The 23,422-nt window shown below is 38.1% G+C and overlaps 1 protein-coding gene across 2 annotated transcripts in view; it reads left to right on the top strand.

Moving 5' to 3' along the window:
• ANK3 (ankyrin 3) overlaps positions 1-23,422 on the top strand; it is a 713,837-nt gene that overhangs the window by 557,439 nt on the left and 132,976 nt on the right. For both annotated transcript variants that reach the window (XM_026454835.2, XM_023185582.3), the window contains 6 exons: positions 745-843; positions 9,110-9,208; positions 9,298-9,396; positions 9,894-9,989; positions 15,677-15,749; positions 15,920-15,982. In XM_026454835.2, the coding sequence (XP_026310620.1) occupies positions 745-843; positions 9,110-9,208; positions 9,298-9,396; positions 9,894-9,989; positions 15,677-15,749; positions 15,920-15,982 (529 nt within the window). The remainder of the gene's footprint in view (positions 1-744; positions 844-9,109; positions 9,209-9,297; positions 9,397-9,893; positions 9,990-15,676; positions 15,750-15,919; positions 15,983-23,422) is intronic.

The following is a 23,422-nucleotide window of genomic DNA, read 5'->3' as shown; positions in this document are numbered from 1 at the left end:
GATATCATTTAAATAATTTTTGGTAAAGCTAGTGCCATTGGCAATATATTAAAACTTGCATAATTTTGTAAAAAACAATAGAGTCTAATTTTTGGAGATGAACACCGAAGTGTATGGGGGTAAATGTTATAATGTCTAGATTTGTTTTAATACTGCCACAAATAAATGAGTGAAAAGGGAAAGAGGGATAGATGAAACAAATATAGGAAAACTTTGATAATTGCTAAGTCTGTGATGAGTATACAAGGCTCATTCCATTTCTTACACTTTTGAGTGTGCTTGCAATTTTTCCTGCCTATAGGTACTAATGTTGCCACAGTGCTAAGACAGTATAACATATATGTGTATATATATATATTTTTTTTTTGAGACAGGTTTTATTTACTCCTGTCACCAAGGCTGGAGTGCAGTGGCGCTATCTCACTCACTGCAACCTCCACCTACTGAGCTCAAGCAATTCTTCTGCCTCCCAAGTAGCTGAGACTAAGGTGCATGCCACTGCACCTGGCTAATTTTTGTAGAGATGGGGCCTCGCCATGTTGGCCAGTCTGGTCTCCAACTCATGGGCTCATGTGATCCACCTGCCTCAGCCTCCCAAGCATATAAATTTATTCCATAGGTTTTTTCTAACATAGAAATTCTTGGCTTACCATCTTAGAATTCACAAATGGTTTCTCAAACATGGGGGCTATGTGTGTGACATTACTTCCTGTAAGATGACTGTGCCCTTGGAATCTTTTGCAGAGTGGCCTGACCCCACTCCATTTGGCTGCTCAAGAAGATCGAGTGAATGTGGCAGAAGTCCTCGTAAACCAAGGGGCTCATGTGGACGCCCAGACAAAGGTATACGCCCCTCCCCTTCCACACGGGAAAGAATGTGTCCATTTGGTGACCGCAGTAAGGAAGAAACTATAATCATATTAGGAGAACAAACCCTTTAATCATCTATTTTCTCTGTAGTATTTTAAATATATATTTATACAAGGGACACTAAAGTCCCTGATTGCCATATTCCAGGGACTTTTGTCTTTAACGGCCTGGGTACTTGATCCTAACTGTATAATAATTTCCCCCTATTGTTGAGCCTCCTTACAACAGATGCTCCTTCAGGGGCAGAGTGTGAAAGCTTGTACCTCTCTTAGTTTGTATGATGGATTTTTTAAATGCAGACAAACAGACAAATAGAAAAACTTGTAATTTGTGACCCCTATGTTCGTTCAGCATGATTTATGAAACAGGATAAATTAAGGCTTATTTAAATATTACTCACTTGCTAAATTCCTAAGGGTCTGTGCAGTCTTGCCTGCATTCTCCCCCTCTCAGACAAAAAAAACTCTCATTTCAAAATGAAAAAAACATTGCTGATTAGTCTTATATAATGCCACAATTCGAACACAGAAAAATAAAGGACTTTTCATGTCATCGTCAAAGATATAGCTTCACATTAATCACATTTCTCTGAAAATTTTCTTTATATGCTTAATTTTGTTATTCATATCAGATTTGTGTCATCTACTGTAACGTATGTTTTCTTTTTTTTTATTTGAGACAGAGCCTCGCGCTGTCACCAGGCTAGAGTGCAGTGGCTTGATCTTGGCTCACTGCAACCTCCGCCTCCCGTGTTCAAGCAATTCCCCTGCCTCAGCCTCCCGAGTATCTGGGACTACAGTCATGCACCACCATGCCCAGCTAATTTTTGTATTTTTAGTAGAGATGGGGTTTCTCCATGTTAGCCAGGATGGTCTTGATCTCTTCACCTTGTGATCCGCATGCCTCAGCCTCCCAAAGTGCTGGGATTACAGGCGTGAGCCACCACGCCCGGCCGCATATGTTTTCTTTCTATATGCCATATTTGACATGAAAAAGAATGACTACTAAATATTGTGAATAAAATTTTTATATGTAATATAAGCAGGTTCTGATGTATATGGACATATTGAAGTCACTAGTAATAGAAATACTATCCCAAATTAGCCAGATAAAAGGGTATTGACACCAAAATGAGACTGAATTTAGCTTATTTTCTTATGTTGCTTGAATACTTTCATCAGGAAATAATTATTGACTTTGGAAGTTTGCAACTTCATGATAAATGTCTTCATTCCATATTGCTTATTGACACACACACACACACACACACAGAGAGAGAGAGAGAGAGAGACTTAAATACTTTATTAGGTTCTCTCTCCTTTTTGTAGATATAAAACTCTAGAAGGCAAGGTCTGGGTCAACTTTCTCAACATTTTTCTGCCCCAGCACATCCAAGTCATGCCCTAAAATTCAGCCAGGGAGTGTGGTGAAGATTCTCAAAGCCAGGTGGGGGAGAAGAGAAACGCTCTGCCTCCGTCTGTTTTCCATTTGCACACACAGCCCCTGGGTGTACGAGTCTCAGGACTCCACCACAGTTTCTTCCTAACCCAGCCCAACTCAGGTCCCAGTTGGTAGTCTTTTTTTTTTTTTTTTTTCCCTCCAAGAGGGAGTGTTACTCTGTCACTCAAGCTGCAATGTAATGACTTGCTGCAACCTCCACCTCCCAGATTCACCTCAGCCTCCTGAGTAGCTGGGACCACAGGCACATGCCACCACACCCGGCTAATTTTTGTATTTTTAGTAGAGGCAGGGTATCGCCATGTTGGCCAGGCTAATTTCAAGTTTCTGACCTCAGGTGATCCACCTGCCTTGGCCTCCCAAAATGCTAGGATTACAGGCATGAGCCACCGTGCCCGGCCACATAGTCATTTTTGTACTCTGTATGACACACCTTGCAGCATGTAACTTTTCCTGCCATTTAAGAACGGAGCAGAGCATCTCACTTCAGGAAGCATCTCTCTGTCCTTTACAACTTCTTTTCCTTTCCTTTCTCTTCTCTGCAAAGGTCACAGCCACCAAAAGGAAGTGAAGCCATGATTGTCCCATAACTAGAGCACAGCAGAAGTGCAGATAGCTGGGTTGCTTGCATTTGCTGCTTAGTTTTGTGAATAAGGAGTTTTTTGTATCCCAGGAATGTTCACATTCTCACTGGTAAAGAAGACATCCCCAAGCAGCCCACAGGCGGGATGTATACCATTCAACTCATTAGCTACATGAAAAAATAATAATAATAAAATATCAAGACCTCTTCTCGGCCGGGCACGGTGGCTCACGCCTGTAATCCCAGCTCTCAGGGAGGCAGAGCCGGGAGGATAGCTTGAGCCCAGGAGTTCGAGACCTGCCTGGGTAATACAGCGAGACCCCGTTCTCCACAAAAAGGAAAAAAAAAAAAAAAAGACCTCTTCTCCCTGACGAGGAAAAGACTAGAAAATCCTGGTAACAGCCTTTGCAGTCCTCTCCCCCTGCACCCCTCCCGTTTGCTGACCCTTTATACCCCACCCCCCTTTTGCATTTGAAGTTCACCAAATGATTTTAAGCTAAATTGTGCCACGGGGTATAATAATCAACGTTGTTTGATAGAGATGAAGCCACTGCTTTTGCTTTTTAGAAGGATAATGTCCGGAAGCATTTTATTTAGACCACCCCTGAAAGGCACTGATTCTTAGAGGACACTAATTAGGATCAGGAGTTACATTGGATTTCTTTAAATGTGTGTAAAAGCGTAAAAAGCTTTGAGAACTTATGTGATGCTTACTCATTTCACATTTATTTATAGATTTCCTACTGGTCACCAAATTCTTACCTGGGAGATATATTCCTTGCCCTCATAGAATTCATAGTTTCGAGAGCAAAACACATAGTATTATAATAACAAAGTCATCATCATAATAAAATAAAACAATGTGTTACCCATTTTCTCTGTGCCGGGTACTATTCTCAGTGCTTTATATTTATTATTTTGTTTAATTCTTACAACTACCCTATGAGGCTGGTGAAATTAACATCCCCATTTTACAGATGAGGAAACTGAGGCACAGAAAAAGTAATTACTTGCATAAGGTCCCAAAGCTAATTATTACACAGCCTGATTTTGACCATAGGTCTATATCTAGAAATATACACATAATTTTAGAGTATTAGGTAATAACTAAGTTTTTTGACAAAGGTAAGGTAGGATAGAGGAAGCTATAGCTTGTTCAGTATCATGGGAACGTGAGAAGAAAAACGGGGATTATGTCTTAAGATATTGCTAGAAAATTAAGAAGATCTCAGAGGGCCTTAATGTACCAGGCTAAGCTGTTCAGCTTTTTATCCTGTTTGCGCTGAGAAGCCACTGAAGGTTTTAAATGCAAACGTGATAAGATCAGCAGTCTGGTTTACAAAGATCCTGGGAAACAATGCAAAGAATAGTTGATTTTAAACCTTGGAGCAGGGGCAGTTAGGCTATTGTGAAATCCAAATGAAGAATGAAGAAGGCCTGAACTAAGTGGCAGATGAGACACTGAGGAACAGGAGAGAAATTAGAGAAATAATTAAAAGACATACAAACAGGTAAGATTTGAAGACCTTTGGGAGTCCGAGGCAGGCATATCACAAGGTCAGGAGATTGAGACCATCCTGGCTAACACGGTGAAACCCCGTCTCTACTAAAACAATACAAAGAAGTTAGCTGGGTGTGGTGGCGGGTGTCTGTAGTCCCAGCTACTCGGGAGGCTGAGGCAGGAGAATGGTGTGAACCCGGGAGACGGAGCTTGCAGTGAGCCAAGATGGTGCCACTGTACTCCAGCCTGGCCAGCAGAGCAAGACTCCATCTCAAAAAAAAAAAAAAAAAGATTTGAAGACCATGTGTGTATGGGGACTTAGGAGAAGCAAGAAATTCAGGATGAAACTAAGGATCTGACCTGTGCAACTGGGTGATCACAAGTACCATTCAATGAGACAGAGAATAAAGGAGACAAAGCCAGTTGGGGAAAGAGGACTATGAGTTTCGTATTGAATGTGTTGAATTATAGATTACCTAGGGGCATTTGAGTAGCAAAACCCAATAAACGACTCACATATTGATCTGGACACCGAAAGGATGGCTGGACTAAAGATGCAGATTTCTGAATCATCGCAATAAAGGTATTAGCTGACACTGTGAAAGTAGGTGTAATCCTCAAGGAAAAATGTGGCACAAACCAAAGACAAAACCCTTGGGATCCACTCCATTTTACAGTGGATGGAGGAGGCAAAGGAGGGCCTGTCCAAAGGTAGAGGAGAAATGACGAAAGAATATGATAGGGCTGTCAAATTATGAAAAACTGTCAAAGTGTTTCAGATAAGAGAAGCTCAAAGTCCATGCATGCCATGCATGGCTGGGCACTTGGGATATTACAAAGCAGTTTTACTAGAGTAGTGGAGATGATGAAATATAGGGAGAATGGGCGGAACAGTGAATGAAGATTATTTTTTTCAAGAAGTTTAGTTTTGAAAGGATAGAAACCTAGAGAAAAGGACAAATATTTGAAAGGAGTACTTTGTGTTTCTAAGATGGAAACATAAAAATATGTCTATAAGCTGAGATGAGCATGCCAGAGGACAGAAAAACGGTTAGCAAAATTATTTATTTTTTTTTGGTGGGGGATGGAGTTTCGCTCTTGTCGCCCAGGCTGGAGTACCATTGTGTGATCTTGGCTCACTGCAACCTCCGCCTCCCGGGTTCAAGTGATTCTCCTGCCTCAGCCTCCCAAGTAGCTGGGATTACAGGCACCCACCGCCTGGCTAATTTTTTGTAATTTTAGTAGAGAGAGGGTTTCGCCATATTGGGCAGGCTGATCTCAAACTCCTGACCTCAGGTGATCCGCCGGCCTCGGCCTCCCAAATTGCTGGGATTACAGATGTGAGCCACTATGCCTGGCCTGGTTAGCAAAATTATAAGGGGTATCAGAAGTGGGATAGGCTGAGCCAGAGGTAGAAATGACAATTTCTTTTCATTTTTCTTTTCTCTTTTCTGCTTCTTCTTTTTTTTTTTTTTTTTTTTTTTTTTTGACAGAGTCTCACTCTGTTGCCCAGGCTGGAGTACATGGGCATGATCATGGCTCACTGCAGCATCAACTTCCCAGGGTCTAGTGATCCTCCCACCTCAGCCTCCTGAGTAGCTGGGACTACAGACACACGCCACCACGTCTGGCTAATTTTTTTTTTTTTTTTGTATTTTTAGTAGAGACTGGGTTTTTGCAATGTTGACCAGGCTGGTCTTGAACTCCTGGCCTTAGGTGATCTGCCCGCCTCAGCCTCCCAAAGTGCTGGGATTACAGGCATGAACCACCACACCCGGCCTGATCTTTTCCTGTTTTCAATCATTAATTTACCAAAGATTTAAATTATTGAGCACTGATGGTATGCCAAGCACTGTTTTCAGCATGAGGTAATAATAGCTAACCCTATGTGTCAGACACTGTTGAAATAATTGTTAACATAGTTAATCCTTATGACAACACAATGAGCTTGGTACTATTACTAAAGTCCATTTTATAATGCGTAAGCCAATGCACAGAGAGGTTCAGTAACTTGTCCAAATTCACACAGATAGTAAGTAGCAGAGCTGGGTCCCAAACCCAGACAGTCTGCCTCTGAGGTCCAGGCTCCTGGCTGCTGAGACCCTCCTTCCCCTGTTCTCATCAGTCAGAAGTGCAGCCTGATCAGTGAATGGATGTAAACATCTACTACTTGGTAATCAAGAGAGGAAAAAAGGAAGGAAAGTAGTTAAAGACTCGAATGTATTTTGCAGGGTTTTGCTGAGCTCTATCCAGTTTTGCCCAAAGGAAGAAAGGAAAAACCTAATCATCTTATAATGATGTTATCAGTGAGGCAGCCATGGCAAAGAGGCAGAGGCTGCTCCGTTTGCTGGGCTATGGCTCTTCATTTGTTTGCTTGTTTATTTAGCTACTCAAGAAAAAATTAGCCTTTGAAAAATTTGTTACTGCTGATTGGAAAGAACTGCTCACGTCCCACCTCTCTAGGCGTATTTATGTGAGGTGCTATTTTGTATGGGAATGCCGGTAACCCCAGTGAATGGAGGAGCCCACATCTGATTTCTCTGAATGCAAGTTCGATCTTCTTGGCCATGCCCACATATTTTTGAAAAAACACTTTAGTGTTTGTGGAACAGCAAGAAGACCAGCGCCCTGGAGCATAGTGACCAAGGGAGAGAATAGTGGGAGGATTAAAAGATGCATGGATGGGGGATGAGGAGGATAGGAGAGACTAGAATTAGAGAACTCCTAACACTGTTTTATAATGATTTAGGGTTTTAGTAAGAATGAGATGGGAAGCTATGAGGATGAATAGAACTTGTTCATTAAAATATTTAGGCCAGGCATGGTGGCTCACATTTGTAATCCCAGCACTTTGGGAAGCCAAGGCAGGAAGATCACTTGAGCCCAGGAGTTTGAGACCAGCCTCGACAACATAGTGAGACCTCGCCCTACAAAAAATAGAAAAATTAGCCAGGCGTGGTGGTGTATGCCTGTAGTCACAGCTACTGGGAGACTGAGGCAGGAGGATAGATTGAGCCCAGGAGGGGAGGCTACAGTGAGCCATGATCCCATCACTGCACTCCAGCCTGGTAACAGAGCAAGACCCTGTCTCAAATAAATAAATAAATAATCAACCCTGTCTTAAATATATATATCTAATCAACACGTCCATCTCAACAACTATTAGAAATGGTTGTATTATAACTTAGGCAAATTGACTAAAATCTCAAATAATTTTTTAATATTTAGATTTTTAAAAAATATTGGGTCCACATGGTTTTGACTTATAAGGGAAGTTCTTTGAACTTGGAAATAATGTTACTTCAATCAGTTAAACCAATTGTACTGAGCATTGATTGGACACATTATTTTCAAGCTTCCCTTATTAAGCAGTATTCTGATCATGAGTGCAGTATCTGAGTTCCTCTGTACTGAAAAGGAGAACCCTGCAAAGCAGGCAAATGGATTCTGGTCACCGAAAAGGAATGTCCTCCATCATGTATTAAGTGGCATTAGATGCTGTAAGTCAGTTTCCTCTATGTGGTTATGATGAGCTTTTCAGTGATAGTCTGGTCAGTGTGGGTACACTGGCAGTTTGTTTTGTGAGACAAAAAAGTACACATGTAAGAAAAAAAAAAGTCTACCAAGAGTCACCTCTCTAGGGCAGCACATCCCTGGTAAGGTATCTTCACCTTCTACAGTCAACAGTGGTTTGGGCATCTCTTTTTCAAATTCAAATGTATTCATTTGCTGGGGCCACTATAAAGACACTAGTGATATCATATAAGATACAGACCCCTGAAAATATGGATCACCCACCCGTATTCCTATTTAGAAGTATTGTAATAAAAGGTCAATGTTCTCCATTTCAGAGATCTCGTATTGCCTGTGTCATTATGAACAGGGGCTCTGAAATTGCAGGGTAGTATGTTATAATGAACACAGCCATCTAGAGAAGGATCTGTAATATCCTTATTTAAAAAAAAAAAAATTACCTAGATTGTATACAGACACATACATGCACACAGAGAGAGAGAGAGAGAACTTATAGACCCTCAGGGGTCGGTGGATACTAATTTGAGAAACAATCCATTTCTCTGTCTAAATCAGTGGTTTTCAAACTCTGAGACTCTAGGTAGGAAGGCGAAAAACTAACTTTTGATATACCTCGTTCAAGTTCATATTTCTCAGACCACCTGAGCTCACACCAGCCTCCCTCTTCCTTTTAGTGTTTCCGTGCTTCTTCCTATCTCTATCAGGCATTCTGATAATCACCTCCTGCCTGTATGTTATTATTTAGCCCCTTCATTTTTGCCTAGATTTAAAGCTTTCAGAAAGTATTCAATAAACAAGTCAAGTCTCAATAAGGTGCTCTTCCGTCCCTGAACAAGAAGCTGCTGAATCAGTCTGTCTATGCTGTCAATTGGTCCATCTTTCCTTTCTATCTTGAAGAGTTCTAAGAACAAGATGAGCTGATAAAAAATAAAGCAAGAACTTTGGGGAGCTAACAATTTTATGGGCAATGGTATTTTAATTTATACCTAAGTCTTATGCTGAGAATTATCAAGGGCAATTTTTTTTATATAGAGAAGAAAAAAACCTACTTTTTCCAGCTCAAAAAGAAAGGTTAAATAATGCTTTTGCGTCTGTTTAGGATAGCTGTTAGTAAAAGTATAATTATGATGCTTCTTTTTTTAAAAAAAAAATAATAATTACAGATGGGATACACACCACTGCATGTGGGCTGCCACTACGGAAATATCAAGATTGTTAATTTCCTGCTCCAGCATTCTGCAAAAGTTAATGCCAAAACAAAGGTAAGCTCCTTCCTTTTTTGTTTCTGCCAGAATCATTTATTTTTGTTTCAAAGGAATTAAGAATCATCTCTTCCATCTCCCTTCTACAGAATGGATATACACCATTACATCAAGCAGCGCAGCAGGGACATACGCATATAATAAATGTCTTACTTCAGAACAATGCCTCCCCCAATGAACTCACTGTGGTAAGCACTCAGGGCCAGCTCAGGAGAAGAGGGAGGAGATAGATGGGCCTGGACTCTGGTGTCTTCTTACATTTTTCATTGTACTTTCATGAAGAGGCATAAACGGAGCATTCAGTAGAATGAGGAAAGAAGGACAATAACCATATTGTTCTGGACTGTTCAGAGAGAGATGATTAGTGTTTTATATGTGAAAACTACCTGCTGCATTGTCACCTAGCAGGAAGTACACATGTAAGAAAAAAAAATTGTGTTGGTTTCATTGACTGCTTACTTAGAACGTTAAAAAGCCTCTTGGATTGCATGTGTAGCTGCCCAGACTTTACTGTGTGAGTACAAACAGGTTAGGTGGGTTTTGTGCAAGGTATGTCTCTAATGAAACACTTTTTTGTGTATGACAGCGGGATGGGTCTGATGAGACACTCACCTTACATTTGGTATCAGCAAAAAAATGTGGAATGAGGCTTGCTAATTCCTCATTCACATTTTCCTTTTGCCAGAATGGGAATACTGCCCTTGGCATTGCCCGGCGCCTCGGCTACATCTCAGTAGTGGACACCCTGAAGATAGTGACCGAAGAGACCATGACCACAACTGTAAGTAAGGAATGCAGAGCCTTGTTACCCTAGGAACCAGCTTTCAGCCAGTTTTCTTGGGCTTTTCTGAGATGAATGTTTCTTCCCATTCATAAACTAAGCACCATGTTTTAAAATACAGTCACCTCATTGTTGGTAGTCAGGATAGCAAAACTCTTATTGCTAATATGAATAAAAATTTAAAATGCTAAGAATACCTATTTAAGGCCGGGCGCGGTGGCTCAAGCCTGTAATCCCAGCACTTTGGGAGGCCAAGACGGGTGGATCACGAGGTCAGGAGATCGAAACCATCCTGGCTAACACGGTGAAACCCCGTCTCTACTAAAAAATACAAAAAACTAGCCGGGCGAGGTGGCGGGCGCCTGTAGTCCCAGCTACTCGGGAGGCTGAGGCAGGAGAATGGGGTGAACCCGGGAGGCGGAGCTTGCAGTGAGCTGAGATCTGGCCACTGCAATCCTGCCTCGGTGACAGAGCGAGACTCCGTCTCAAAAAAAAAAAAGAATACCTATTTAAAAGATGCATTTGTAGCTATAGGGTTTTTACTTCCATATACAGCTAAATGTATTTATTTATTTGTTTGCTTTGATATAATAAGTTTTTAATGAAATGGTGGTGAAGGCAGAAATTTTTTAACATCCTTCCTTGGCAATGTAAAGAAATTGAAAACTCTAAGTTGCTTCCTTAAAAATGTTTTAATGCACAAATGGTACGTGGATCCATTATCATTCCTGTGAAAAATGTTTACATTGTTTTAAAAAACTCCAGATGGATCAGAACTGGTTTTACCTGCTACTGTCACTCATCTTCTGTCCACCTATTGGAGTTTTCATAAGAAACACAATAGACTGTTTTGTTAAAATTTAAAGTGGATCTTTACCAGGAGGCCCTGTTGCATCAACTACATTTTTACAAGCTGCAGTCTCTAGGATAAGTCATTTCTTTCCAACCCCATCTGGTACCTTTGAACAGCATCAAGGTTTGGTAACTTTGGAATTAAGAGCAAATATTACATGGTATCAGAGGCTTATTTGAGTTATTCCTAATTCCATAACTCAACACGTAGGCCTGAGGTTGACTCTTAACAAAGTAAATCTAGGACTCTGGAACATTTTGAATTATCAGTTCTGTCCCCTTTTCTCTTCCAGCACTTTCCAACGTGAAGGAGAAAATGGTTAGCATCTGCAAATTAGTTTGTATACCCAGTGCTTTTTGTGAAAAATGGGTTTCACAAAAAGGGTTGAGGGTCTCTGTAGCTACCTGCAGTTTGAGTTTTCTGGCAGTTTTACTCACAGGCCTGCTGATTACGGTAGAAAAATTTTGTAATTTGTGAAAGAGAAAACAATTGTTTCAATGGAGTAGAACAATGATTATCAACCAGCACACATTCTGAACTTCAAGATATACTTTGTCTAAGAGATAAATTTCCACATGTTTCTTTCATACACCTCTTGAGGACTTTATTATATTAAAATATATCATTAAGTTCTCAAAAAAAGTGTTCAAACCAATAATGTTTATTACCTTTAATTTTATATCCCATGTAGCTCTATCTAGGATAGAAAAGGAGAAGAGGGCAAACTATTTAATGACAGCCAAGTGTCACCATGCTACAAAGATTTGAAATGATTGCAGTAAATAGATAATATTAATACTTCTATTTCAATGTTAAAAGACTTGAGACATGTAAAAGTTCAAAATAAATCTCTTCTTTGGTTGAATGTAAATTACTTTCTCACCTATTAGGAAATTGCAAAACGTTTCTTCAAAATCAAAAAAGCTTTAAGAAAAGTAGAGTTAAGAACAAAATAAAGTTATAACTTCAAAAAATTGACTGAAAGACAGAGAAAGGTCTCAGAGCTCCATCAGGTTCCCATGAGAAGAGAGAATGTGTACGGGAGTAGTGCCTTTTCACTCTCAACATCATCAGCCATCCTTGTTGGTGACTTTCTGCAAAAAAGAGAAGACACTATGCATGCTAATTGGAAAGGTCCAGTTTGCCTAGTGAAGAAAATAAGGCTTCCACTAAAAGAAGTGTTCACATCAATTAAAAAACAGTCCATAGAAATCTCTAAAATTTTGTCCAGCATTGTGGTATTTGGTACATTATCTCAAGCTGAGACACGACCTTGTCAGCCTTGCTTTAGTGGTTACGTGTAAACTAGCTCAGACAGGACTGGTGTAATTCAGGGTGGAGTCTATGACTTTAAGCTAATAACTATAGCTCAGCCTCCACCACGGGCATGATATTTGTATAGCCAGTTACTGGGACTCCAGCAGCCATTGACTCTATAAGCAGACTTCAGTTTTTCAAAACAAAGAGAATGTCTTTTCCATATTAGTAAAATACATGATGTGGCAATGCTGAGAGAGATGGTTTAGTTAATTAGACTACAATCAACACAGCACACCAAACTGAATGGATAGAAGCTGATATTCAAAAGATGTGAATTGTATCTATCGAAACTGCATTGTTTAAAATACCCAATCACTTCATATGTAAGGAGCAGAATACCTCTAGCACGCAGATGTTGGTTGCTAATACCATTCTCTGCTAAAAGCAAACACTGCTTTTTGGAGAAATGGCTGAATCTAAGGCTAGCAAAGGAAATATATAAGATGAGCCTGGAACATCTTAGAGTGTCAAAAAGTAAGGAAATGCTCCTCCCTCCCCCAACAAAAGTAAATAAACTAATACAGAGACACAATGGTGGGGGGTATGTCGAAGGGACATAGGAATTAACTAAAAGAGTTCCTAATGGCAATAGCTGGAACAATTTGAGCAAAAATAAATAAATATAATAGTATTGAAGTATGGTACAAACTGTAAAATAACTATCCATGAATTCATACTATTATACATAAGTAATTCAATAAATGGAAAAGAAGATACAAATGTCTCAAGCAAAAGAATTCCAAATAATGTATGAAAATACTTCACTCTCAAAGTGGAACATACTTCCCCACTGCTTACGTGTGGGCTGAACATCGTGATTTCTTTGCAAAGAAAACAGTATGGAAGCAGGGGGAAATAAAGTAACTTTACAATGGAGAAACCTGACAAATCCTGCCTCAGTCATATGATCAAGGTCAACATCAACAATGATAAGTCATGTTGATGGTATGTACCCTTGATACAATGTGATGAAATGGCACTTTTCCTCTATGATCTTCCTCCCTAAAACATACAGCCCCAGTCTATTCATTAAAAAGAAAAAAGAAAAGAAAAGAAAAGAAAACCCCATGAGACAAGCCCCAGTTGATGGACGTATCTGACCAGTACACTGCAAAACTGTCAAGGTCATCAAAAACAAGGAAAGTCAAATGCAAATCAAGACCACAATGAAATACCATCTCATACCAATCAGAATGGCAATTATTAAAAAGGCAAAAAACAACAGATGCTGACGAGGCTGGAGACATAGGAATGCTTTTACACTGGTGGTGGGCATGTAAATTAGTTCAACCATTATGTAAGACAGTGTGGCAATTCCTCAAAGACCTAGACCCAGAAATATCAGTTGACCCCGCAGTCCCATTAATGAGTGTATACCCAAAGGGATGTAAGTTATTTTATTACAAAGACACATGCATGTGTATGTTCATTGCAGCATTATTCACAATAGCAAAGATGTGGAATCAACCCAAATGCCCATCAATGATAGACTGGATAAAGAAAATGTGGTACATATACACCATGGAATACTGTGTAGCCATAAAAAAGGAATGATATCATGTCCTTCGCAGGGACACGGATGGATCTGGAAGCTGTTATCCTCAGCAAACTAACAGAGGAACAGAAAACCATACACCACAAGTTCTCACTTATAAGTAGGAGCTGAACAATAAGACCACGTGGACACAGGGAGGGGAAGGACACACACTAGGGCCTGGGGGCGGGGAGGGAGAGCATCAGGATAAATAGCTCATGCATGTGGGGCTTAACACCTAGGTGATGGGTTGATAGGTGCAGCAAACCACCATGGCACACATTTGTTTACCTATGTAACAAACCTGCACGTCCTGCACATTTAACCTGGAACTTTACATTAATTTTTTTAAAAAACAAGGAAAGTCTGAGAAATTGCCATAGCCCAGAGGAAACTAAGGAGACACAACTAAATGTAATACAGTATCCTCGATGGGATCCTGGAACATAAAAAGGACATTAAGCAGAAACTAAAGAAAAATGAATAAAATATAAACTTTAATAATAATGTATCAATGTTGCTTCATTAATTGTGGTATTTTCCATGCTAATAAAAGATTTTAATAATAGGCCAGGCACAGTGGCTCATGCCTGTATTCCCAGCACTTTGGGAGGCTGAGGCAGGTGGGCCACCTGAGGTTGGGAGTTCGAGACCCGCCTGGCCAACGTGTTGAAAACCCGTCTCTACTAAAAATACAAACATTAGCCAGGCTTGGCCATGCACATCTGTAATCCCAGCTACTCGGGAGGCTGAGGCAGGAGAATCGCTTGAACCTGGGAGGCAGAGGTTGCAGCGAGCCGAGATTATGCCATTGCACTCCAGCCTGGGCAACAGAGCGAGACTCGGTCTCAATAATAATAAAATTAATAAAGATTTTAATAATAGGGGAAACTTGGTGTGGGGTATATAGGACCTGTCTATACTATCTTCACAATTATTCTATAAATCTCAAACTCTTCTAAAAATAAAAGTTTATTTTTAAAACTGCTCCATTGCAGTATTACATGCTGGAAAAGACATCAAATAATGCTTTATTTCAACACAATAATTGGGGATGGGGTAGAAATCACATTACCAAGTATTATCTCTAAGAAACTATGAATTTGTACCTTTTTTTAGTTTTAACAATCTGGCTTTTTTTCAGTTGTCTTATTTAAACGTGTGTGTGTCTTCCCTTGTACCATTAGTGTCTCGTATGCTGAGAATTAAAATTTTAAAAACTCTCTTTTAAACTAAAGTCACTAAGAATTTCTTACCAGTGATGCTAACAATGTCTTTTGGATGGATATGGTCTAAGAATTTCTTATCAGTGATGCTGACAGTGTCTTTTGGATGGATATAATCTAAGCTATTAAAGAGCAAGTAAAAGAGGCAGTAGGCATTTGCTGCATAATATACTGTTCTTTAGATTTTGGGGAAGGCTAAAATGATCTGCCAATGCATCACCTTTAAAGTATTTTTTCATACACATTGTTGTAAAGATTATTGTTGTAAATATTATTTTAATATTTTCATTTATCCTAGGAATTTTAAATTACATATAAGAGGAGAACACAAAATAGATGGAAAGCTTGGCCCAAGTAATAGACACATATTTCTTGCAGTTCATTTGGCTTTTCCTCAGCCAAGACCTTTCATGGAATGGGGTGGCAGATTCATCAGACCATGAAAAAGTACAGCAGTGGAGTAGGAGGGGCAGAATCTTCTCTTTTCCTTTGAAAAGCTCTATTAGAGACCTAAATCTTTTAAGCTGGGTGCTTTGCCACTGTAATTCTTTCATTGTGTACTCCTGTGTTCTGTATATGGTGACAACCTTTGTGCCACTAAGGGACAACAATTTTGATGTCATTTTACACGTGGGAGATTCAGGATATTCAACACATGCGTTCCACAAGAAACTGATTAATTCAGAGATAAATGAAAAGGCCCACTAAAATGTACAGTCTGCTCACACTAAAATGACTGCTTTTTTGTTACTAGACCGTCACAGAGAAGCACAAAATGAATGTTCCAGAAACGATGAATGAAGTTCTTGATATGTCTGATGATGAAGGTATGAAAATGTTCTTTGAGTTCACAATAATTATAAGTGAGTGTGTATTTCGTTTGTTTCCTGAAGAAAGTCCATTGCAAAAATGTTTTTCAGGAATATTGAAATGTTTTGTTGTAATATCAAAAGTATGTATTTTTCATCCACTTATATTGTTCACTTAAATCATGCAGTTCGTAAAGCCAATGCCCCTGAAATGCTCAGTGATGGCGAATATATCTCAGATGTTGAAGAAGGTATTTGTAAATTTTTATTGTGATGCAACTTAACTACTACCAACTTTATCTTTCATTTCTTATCTTTGAAATACAATATTTCCTTGAGTTACTAATTTTTCATATTATCTTGAGACTATTAATTTGTGTATTATTTAAATAATGTATATCTGGTACTAGTAGCTCTCCTTTTTAAGTCTCTTTGAATCCTCTTTCCTTAAACCCGTTTCCTAACTTTAAAATATAAAAGTATCACTAATTATCTGGATTACTTGCCTTCTATTTGTTTCTATCAAACGGAATACTGATGCTTTTATTGTTTGCATCTGAAATCTAGAAAGAGAAAAGTGATTAGTATTTATGATTACATTATTTTTAAAAACAAGAGAAGGTTCCTTATAGGAAATCCTTTTAAATGCCCTAAGATTTGCCCATTCTGCTAAACTTTGTAGAAAAAGCAGCTTTTGATCTTGAACTGATCATGAAAACAACCTGAAAAAAAACTTTTGAAATAGAAATTTTCAATAATGATTTAATGAAAGAGATCAAAATATTATTGTAGCTATACTTTATGTGTTTTCAGAAATTGGTTTCTGTCTTGCTTAAAAACCAATACTTTGACCAGGTCATGATATACAGATATATCAATGAATGGCATCTTGAAAAGGTCCATTGGAAAACAAGCATTTTTATAGTGAGTAAATATTGTACAGATGACACATTTTGGAGTTTCACTGAAATAACAAAATATTTACCATGGGAAAATTATATTTAACTGTTTATCTTGCATCATTTGAATCTCCCAAATGATGGGAGATCATCAAATACATTCTACCCTATTGTGACCTCCATTTGCCACCTCTCATGTAGTAGCTTTCTTTTGGGTTAGTCTTAGTGTTGCTAGTCTTTTTTTGCCTTTAAGTAATCTTCCCTATTTTAATTTATATGATTCCTTTCTTTGAGTTGCACAAATTTCAGTGGGAACCTACAGAGTGGGAAAGCCTACCTGGTCCGAAGCCACTTTAGTCTTTTTGTTATCCAATCAATGACTTCCCACTATAATGCATTGTGACCAGGGACTACACACCCCAGTAATGTCCTGGTGGTCATTTAGGGTCCCTGGAGGATCTGGCCTAATGTTTGTAAATGTTGTTTTGATTAATGCTAAAGACTTTTACTCGCTTTTCTTTCTTTTTCTCTGAAACATCAGCTATACATTTACCTCCCTTCTATCCCCAGATGGATAATACTTGTTATGGTCTTTAGGACTTTGAGAGTAATATGCCTACTGTCATTATATTTCTTTGCCTTCTCATACATTTCAGAGTAAATTCTTCTGTGCAGAAGATAAAAGAAAAAATAATATTCTTACGTAGATGTTTACACACACAAAACATGATGTCAAAAGTATGTTTGTCAAATGAAATTATTAGGAATCATAGTATGACAATCATAGACCTAAAAATGTACTGGTCGTTAACAAAATGTCCAAAATTATCCCCAATGATGAGAGGCCAAGTTTGAATGGACTATCTAACAGCCTTATACATATGAATAACTAACCAAATAATTTCAAAAACGGAGATTTTGAATCTGTAAATTTGAACTTAATTGACCTCGTTACTTAACTAGAAATGTGTTTATCTCAGCTTGGGAATTTGAAATTGGCAATTTTAAATTCTCATTTTATCCATCTTTTCTTTAAAATCTTTGGCCCTTACTTTAGTATGTCCAGGGCTGTTGGAATCAAATGGCTTTTGATTTTGTGGTATTGCCGAATTTAATTGTTGAAAAGGACTCCTTAAAGGTCACTCGGTCTGAACAAACATCTGCTAGAATCTCATCTGCTTAGGATCTCCTGTGCCCAAGCCCTTCAAATAATGAGAATTCTTTAATTCTTTTTTTTTTTTTTTTTTTTTTTTTTTTTTTTTTTTTGAGACGGAGTCTCACTCTGTCACCCAGGCTGGAGTGCTGTGGCCGAATCTCAGCTCACTGCAAGCTCCGCCTCCCGGGTTTACACCATTCTTCTGCCTCAGCCTCCCGGGTAGCTGGGACTACAGGAGCCGCCACCTCGCCCGGCTAGTTTTTTGTAGTTTTTAGTAGAGACGGGGTTTCACCGTGTTAGCCAGGATGGTCTCGATCTCCTGACCTCGTGATCCACCCGTCTCGGCCTCCCAAAGTGCTGGGATTACAGGCTTAAGCCACCGCGCCCAGCTAATTCTTAAACTGCCTAGTACATTTGGACAATTCTGTCTTTAAAAATTCTTCACGTTATTGAACTTCCTGTAGCTTCTACTCATTGAGTCAAGATTTGGTATATTTGACCAAGTTGATGGGAAGACTACAGTCTACATAGTATTTGGAACAAAATCTGCCTTTTCTGTGTGACAATCTTTCAGATATTTAAAAATACTTTTTCTATTACTTCTTGGTTTTATTTTATTTTTTTTCAGGTATATCATTGCTACCTCCTTCTATTGTTCCCCTCACCAACCTGGCCGCCCTCTCCTGTGCATGTTTCAACATGTCTGTGCGATCTCAAGTTGAGGTGACCAGAACTGAACACAATATTTGAGTGTAGTCTCATCAAAGCAGAGTATAGCAGGGCTATTGCATTCTCCATGGAAGATGTTAAAAGTCCATTTTTGAAGATTAAGATACTTTTGAGGTTATAATACACTTCTAATTTGAGTCATATTAGTATTACTGTCTGCTAAGGTCCCTAAATTTTGCTTACAAGAGCTTTAGTAAGCCACATTTGCCCTATTATGTATTTATGTTTTCCTCTGCTGTATAAATTAGCATTTCTAACTACTGCAAATTCCAAAACAAATCATTTAGAAATTTTGATTCTAAAAGGACCCCTACAACTTTAATGATAGTTTTAACTTCTGACTCATTTGCCTGATAGTCTTGCCAGAACTTTGATTGTTATTTTAGTTAGATTTAGTGTTACCCATTTGAGTAAGCTCCTATGCAGCTGTGGCAAATGTTCATTTCCATGAAGCCATAGGCATGTTGTGAGTATAACTATCTACAAGAACCAGTGAGAGATCATCACATTGGTATCCCAGGGTACTAAAGAATAATAGCAGCTTTTAAAAGCAAATAAAAATAAGCAATATAGGCTGCCAGTTTGTCTCAAGAAAGAAAATAAAAATGAGTTTGTAATAAGGGAAAATAAAATTTTAATCTGATTCTAAAAATAATCTGCTGTAAGTAGATATTTAAAATTTAAAATGAATAAGATAAAAAATAAAAAATCAAAAGTAAAATAAATATTAAGGAAGAAATGCCAAGAGTAGTCTATCTCTTCTTTTTCATTCTCTTTTCCTTTTTCTTCTTTGCTTTCTCCTTATCATCTTCCTCTTTCTTTTGCACACTATGAGAAATTAGTGTAAGTGAAAGAATGTTTGGATTCATTTCTCAAAAAAATAAAAATTAAGGAATACAAGACTGGACAATGTTATCATTTAATGAGGTGGGAGAACAGTGGGGCCAAGATGCAAAGTTGAACACAGATCGAAGCATCAGCAAAGCAGAGCAGTAGAAGAGGTCAAGCAACTTTGTCCAAGGCAGGTTTTTAAGCTCACATTAGGCAGGTGGGGGCTAAGCAGAGCTTCTCAGAGGGTCAGATGCATTTGTAGATACCTTACTGCTCTACTGTCTCCTGTTCCAGAAAATACCTATTCATATAACATTCATATAACTTTAATATACGTACAAAAGTAGTACCTTGATATGTTTTGCAATTCTGTTTGTAATTGGAAATATGAAAGTGTGTGTGTATAGAAGAAAGAAGAGAGAAGGAAGGAAGAAGAAAGAGAAAGGAGAGAAAGAAAAAGAGGGAAAATTGAGATTAAGTTTCAAGTGATTGAGTTTGGCGTCTCCTCCCAAGGGATTTCACATTGGCTTTGGTTCAACTCTGATCTTAAATTGCAACTGCCTATAAAATATATTTTATAAATCGGGGCGGGGGGTATAAAATGTTATTTCAGCTTGAGAATTCTAGTGGATTGGAGTATAGTTACAGATCGAAAGAACTATAGATGGGACATAATGAGAAGTGGAATTAAGCCATGCAAAGTAAAAATCTAAAAGGCAGCTCTATGAAATATGACTCTACTAAACAGGTTTATGAGACAGCAGCTGGTGAGATAAACTCCTGCTAGGAACAATTTTCTAATTCTAAGCAACTTTTGAATTTGATAGGGCTGAAAAATATCTTTCTGAATCAAATGCAGACACTAAATATTAAAAGAAAAAATAAGAGGCTAAGTATACATGTAAAAATATCAAGTAGGTGTAAGTTTGAGATCTAATAAAGCAATAAAATTTTAGCAGATAATAGAGTGACATGAGGGTAAGAAAAGTCATGTTCAGCTTTGCGCCAAATTTGGTGGCCAGTGGAAGCCACAGCAAATTAAAATCCACCGATTTCAAAGAACTGAAGGGACAAGTTGGAGTCTTGTATGTCTATTCCTGCCATTACACTGATGAGGAAGGAAAGCCCAAATACACACTGAGTGGTCTTTCCAATGAGGTTTGTGGCAGAGCTGGACAAGAAGACTGATCTGACACTCTGTAGTTTTAGATCTTCTCATTCCCCTGCCCTCAAAGTCCAGTCAAGTAAAACACTGGCAGTAGAGAAGGAACACATAGATCTGTAACTGGTTGTGATCAGTTGCTTGCAAACAACACTGCATAGATCATCTCTTTCATTGCTATTCCAACTTGAAATGCTTCTTATATATAGAGCCCAAGAATGCATATTTTTAGCTTCAAAAAAGGGTGTGTGTTAAGGAAAAGGAACAAATCATGTTCTTGGAAACTATCAGAAGGTAATAAGAATATTTTAATTTATAATTATGGATACCTAATAATTGTACATATTTATGGGGTATATGTGATATTTTGATACAATTATATAATGTGTAACGATCAAATCAAAGTAATTGGGTTATGTGTCACCTCAAGCATTGATCATTTCTTTGTGTTTGCAACACTCCGGTTCCACTCTTTTAATTCTTTTGAAATATATTGTTAACTATAAATTATTGTTAACTATAAATTATTGTTAACTATAGTTGCCCTATTGTGCTACCAGACACTAGATCTTATTCCTTCTAGCTAACTGTATTTTTGTGCCAATTAACCATCCCCTCTTTATCCCCACTCTTTCCAGCCTCCTGAAGTCATCATTCTACTCTGTATCTCCATGAGTTCAGTTGTTTTTCAGTTCCCACATATGAGTGAGAATATGCTAAATTTATCTTTCCATGCCTGGCTTACCTCACTTAAGATAATGTCTCCCACTCCATCCATGTTTTTGAAAAAAAAAACAAAACAAAACAGGATTTCATTCTTTTCTGTGGCTGAATAATATTGCATTGTGTGTATATTTTCTTTATCTATTCATCAGCTGATGGACACAGGTTGATTCCACATCTTGGCTACTATGAATAGTGCTGCAATAAACAAGGGAGTGCAAATATCACTTTGCAATACTGATTTTCTTTATTTTATTTGGATGTATACCCAGCAGTGGGATTTCTGGATCATATAGTATTCTGTTTTTTGAGGAACCTCCATACTTTTCTCTATAGTAACTGTACTAATTTTCATTTCTACCAATAGTGTATGAGGGTTCCCCTTTCCCCATTTGCTGTTGGGACATAGAAATGATACCGATTTTTATATGTTGATTTTGTATCTTGAATTTTACTAAATTTGTTTTATCAGTTCTGATAGGTTTTTGGAGGAGTCCTTATGTTTTTCTAAATAGAAGATTTTATCATCTGCAAATAAGGATAATTTAACTACTTCTTTTCTAATTTGGATGCTCTTTATTTCTTTCTCGTGTCTAATTGCTCTGGCTAGGGCTTCTAGTACTATGTTGAATGCAAGTGATGAAAGTGGGTGTCCTGGTCTTGCTCCAGATCTTAGAGGAAAGGCTTTCAGTTTTTCCCCATTGAGAATGATACTAGCTGTGGGCCTGTTGTTTACGGCTTTTATTGTATTGAGGTATGTTCCTTCTATACTAGTTTTTTGACCATGAAAGGATATTGAATTTTATTGAATGCTTTTTCAGCATGAATTAAATGATCATATGGATTTGTCCTTTTTTCTGTGGATATGATGTATCACATTGATTCATTTGCATGTGTTGAACCATCCTTGCATCCCTGGGTAATGACTCCCATTTGATCATAATGAATGATCTTTCTAATATGTTGTTATATATGGTTTGCTAGTATTTGAAGATTTTTTGCATTTATGTTCATCAGAAATATTGGCCTGTAGTTTGCTTTTGTGTGTGTGTGCATCTTTGCCTGGGTTTGGTATCAGGGTAATACTGGCCTCATAGAATGAGTTTGGAAGTGTTCCCTCAATATTTTTTTGGAATAATATAAGTAGGATTAATATTAGTTCTTTTTTTAAAATGCTTGGTAGATTTCAGCAGTAAAGCTATCAGGTCCTGGGCTTTTCTTTAATGGGAGACTTTTTATTACTACTTATGTCTTGTTATTCATTAATAGTCTATTAACATTTTCTGTTTCTTCATGATTAAATCTTTGTAGGCTTTATGTGTCTAGTAATTTATCCATTTCTGACAGGTTTCCCAATTTATTGGCATATAGTAGTTACTCATAACAGTCTCTAATGGCTAAAAATTTGAATTTTTGCAGTATCACTTGTGATGTCTCTGTTTTCATCCCTGGTCTTATTTATTTGGGTCTTCTCTTTTTTTAGGTAGTCTGGTTAAAAGCTTATTGATTATCTTTTCAAAAACCAACTTTTTGTCTTGTTGATCTTTTGTAGTACATTTTTAGTCTCAATTTAATTTATTCCTACTCTGATGTTTACTGTTTATTTTCTTCTGTAAATTTTGAGTTTGGTTTACTTTTGCTTTTCTAATTCTATAAGCTGCCTCATTCAGTTGTTTATTTGAAGTTTCCCTGCTTTTTTGATGTAGGCATTTATTGCTATTAACTCCTCTTTTAGTACTACGTTTGCTGTCTCTCGTAGGTTTTAGTGTGTTGTGTTCCCATTTGCTTTTGTTTCAAGAAATTTTTAAAATTTTCTTTTTAATTTCTTCATTGACATAATGGTCATTCAGGAGCATATTGTTTAATTTCCATGTGTTTGCATAGTTTCCAAGGTTTCTCTTGCTATTGATTTCTATTTTTATTCCATTGTGGTCAGAAAAGAGCCTTGACATGATTGCAATTTTTCTTTTTTTTTTTTTGAGACGGAGTCTCACTCTGTCACCCAGGCTGGAGTGCTGTGGCTGGATCTCAGCTCACTGCAAGCTCCGCCTCCCGGGTTCACGCCATTCTCCTGCCTCAGCCTCCCAGGTAGCTGGGACTACAGGCGCCGCCACCTCGCCTGGCTAGTTTTTTGTATTTTTAGTAGAGACGGGGTTTCACCGTGTTAGCTAGGATGGTCTCGATCTCCTGA

The sequence above is a fragment of the Piliocolobus tephrosceles genome, chromosome 9 (assembly GCF_002776525.5).
Source record: "Piliocolobus tephrosceles isolate RC106 chromosome 9, ASM277652v3, whole genome shotgun sequence".
NCBI classification, from domain to species: domain Eukaryota; kingdom Metazoa; phylum Chordata; class Mammalia; order Primates; family Cercopithecidae; genus Piliocolobus; species Piliocolobus tephrosceles.
This window is presented reverse-complemented; position numbering and strand designations above follow the sequence as displayed.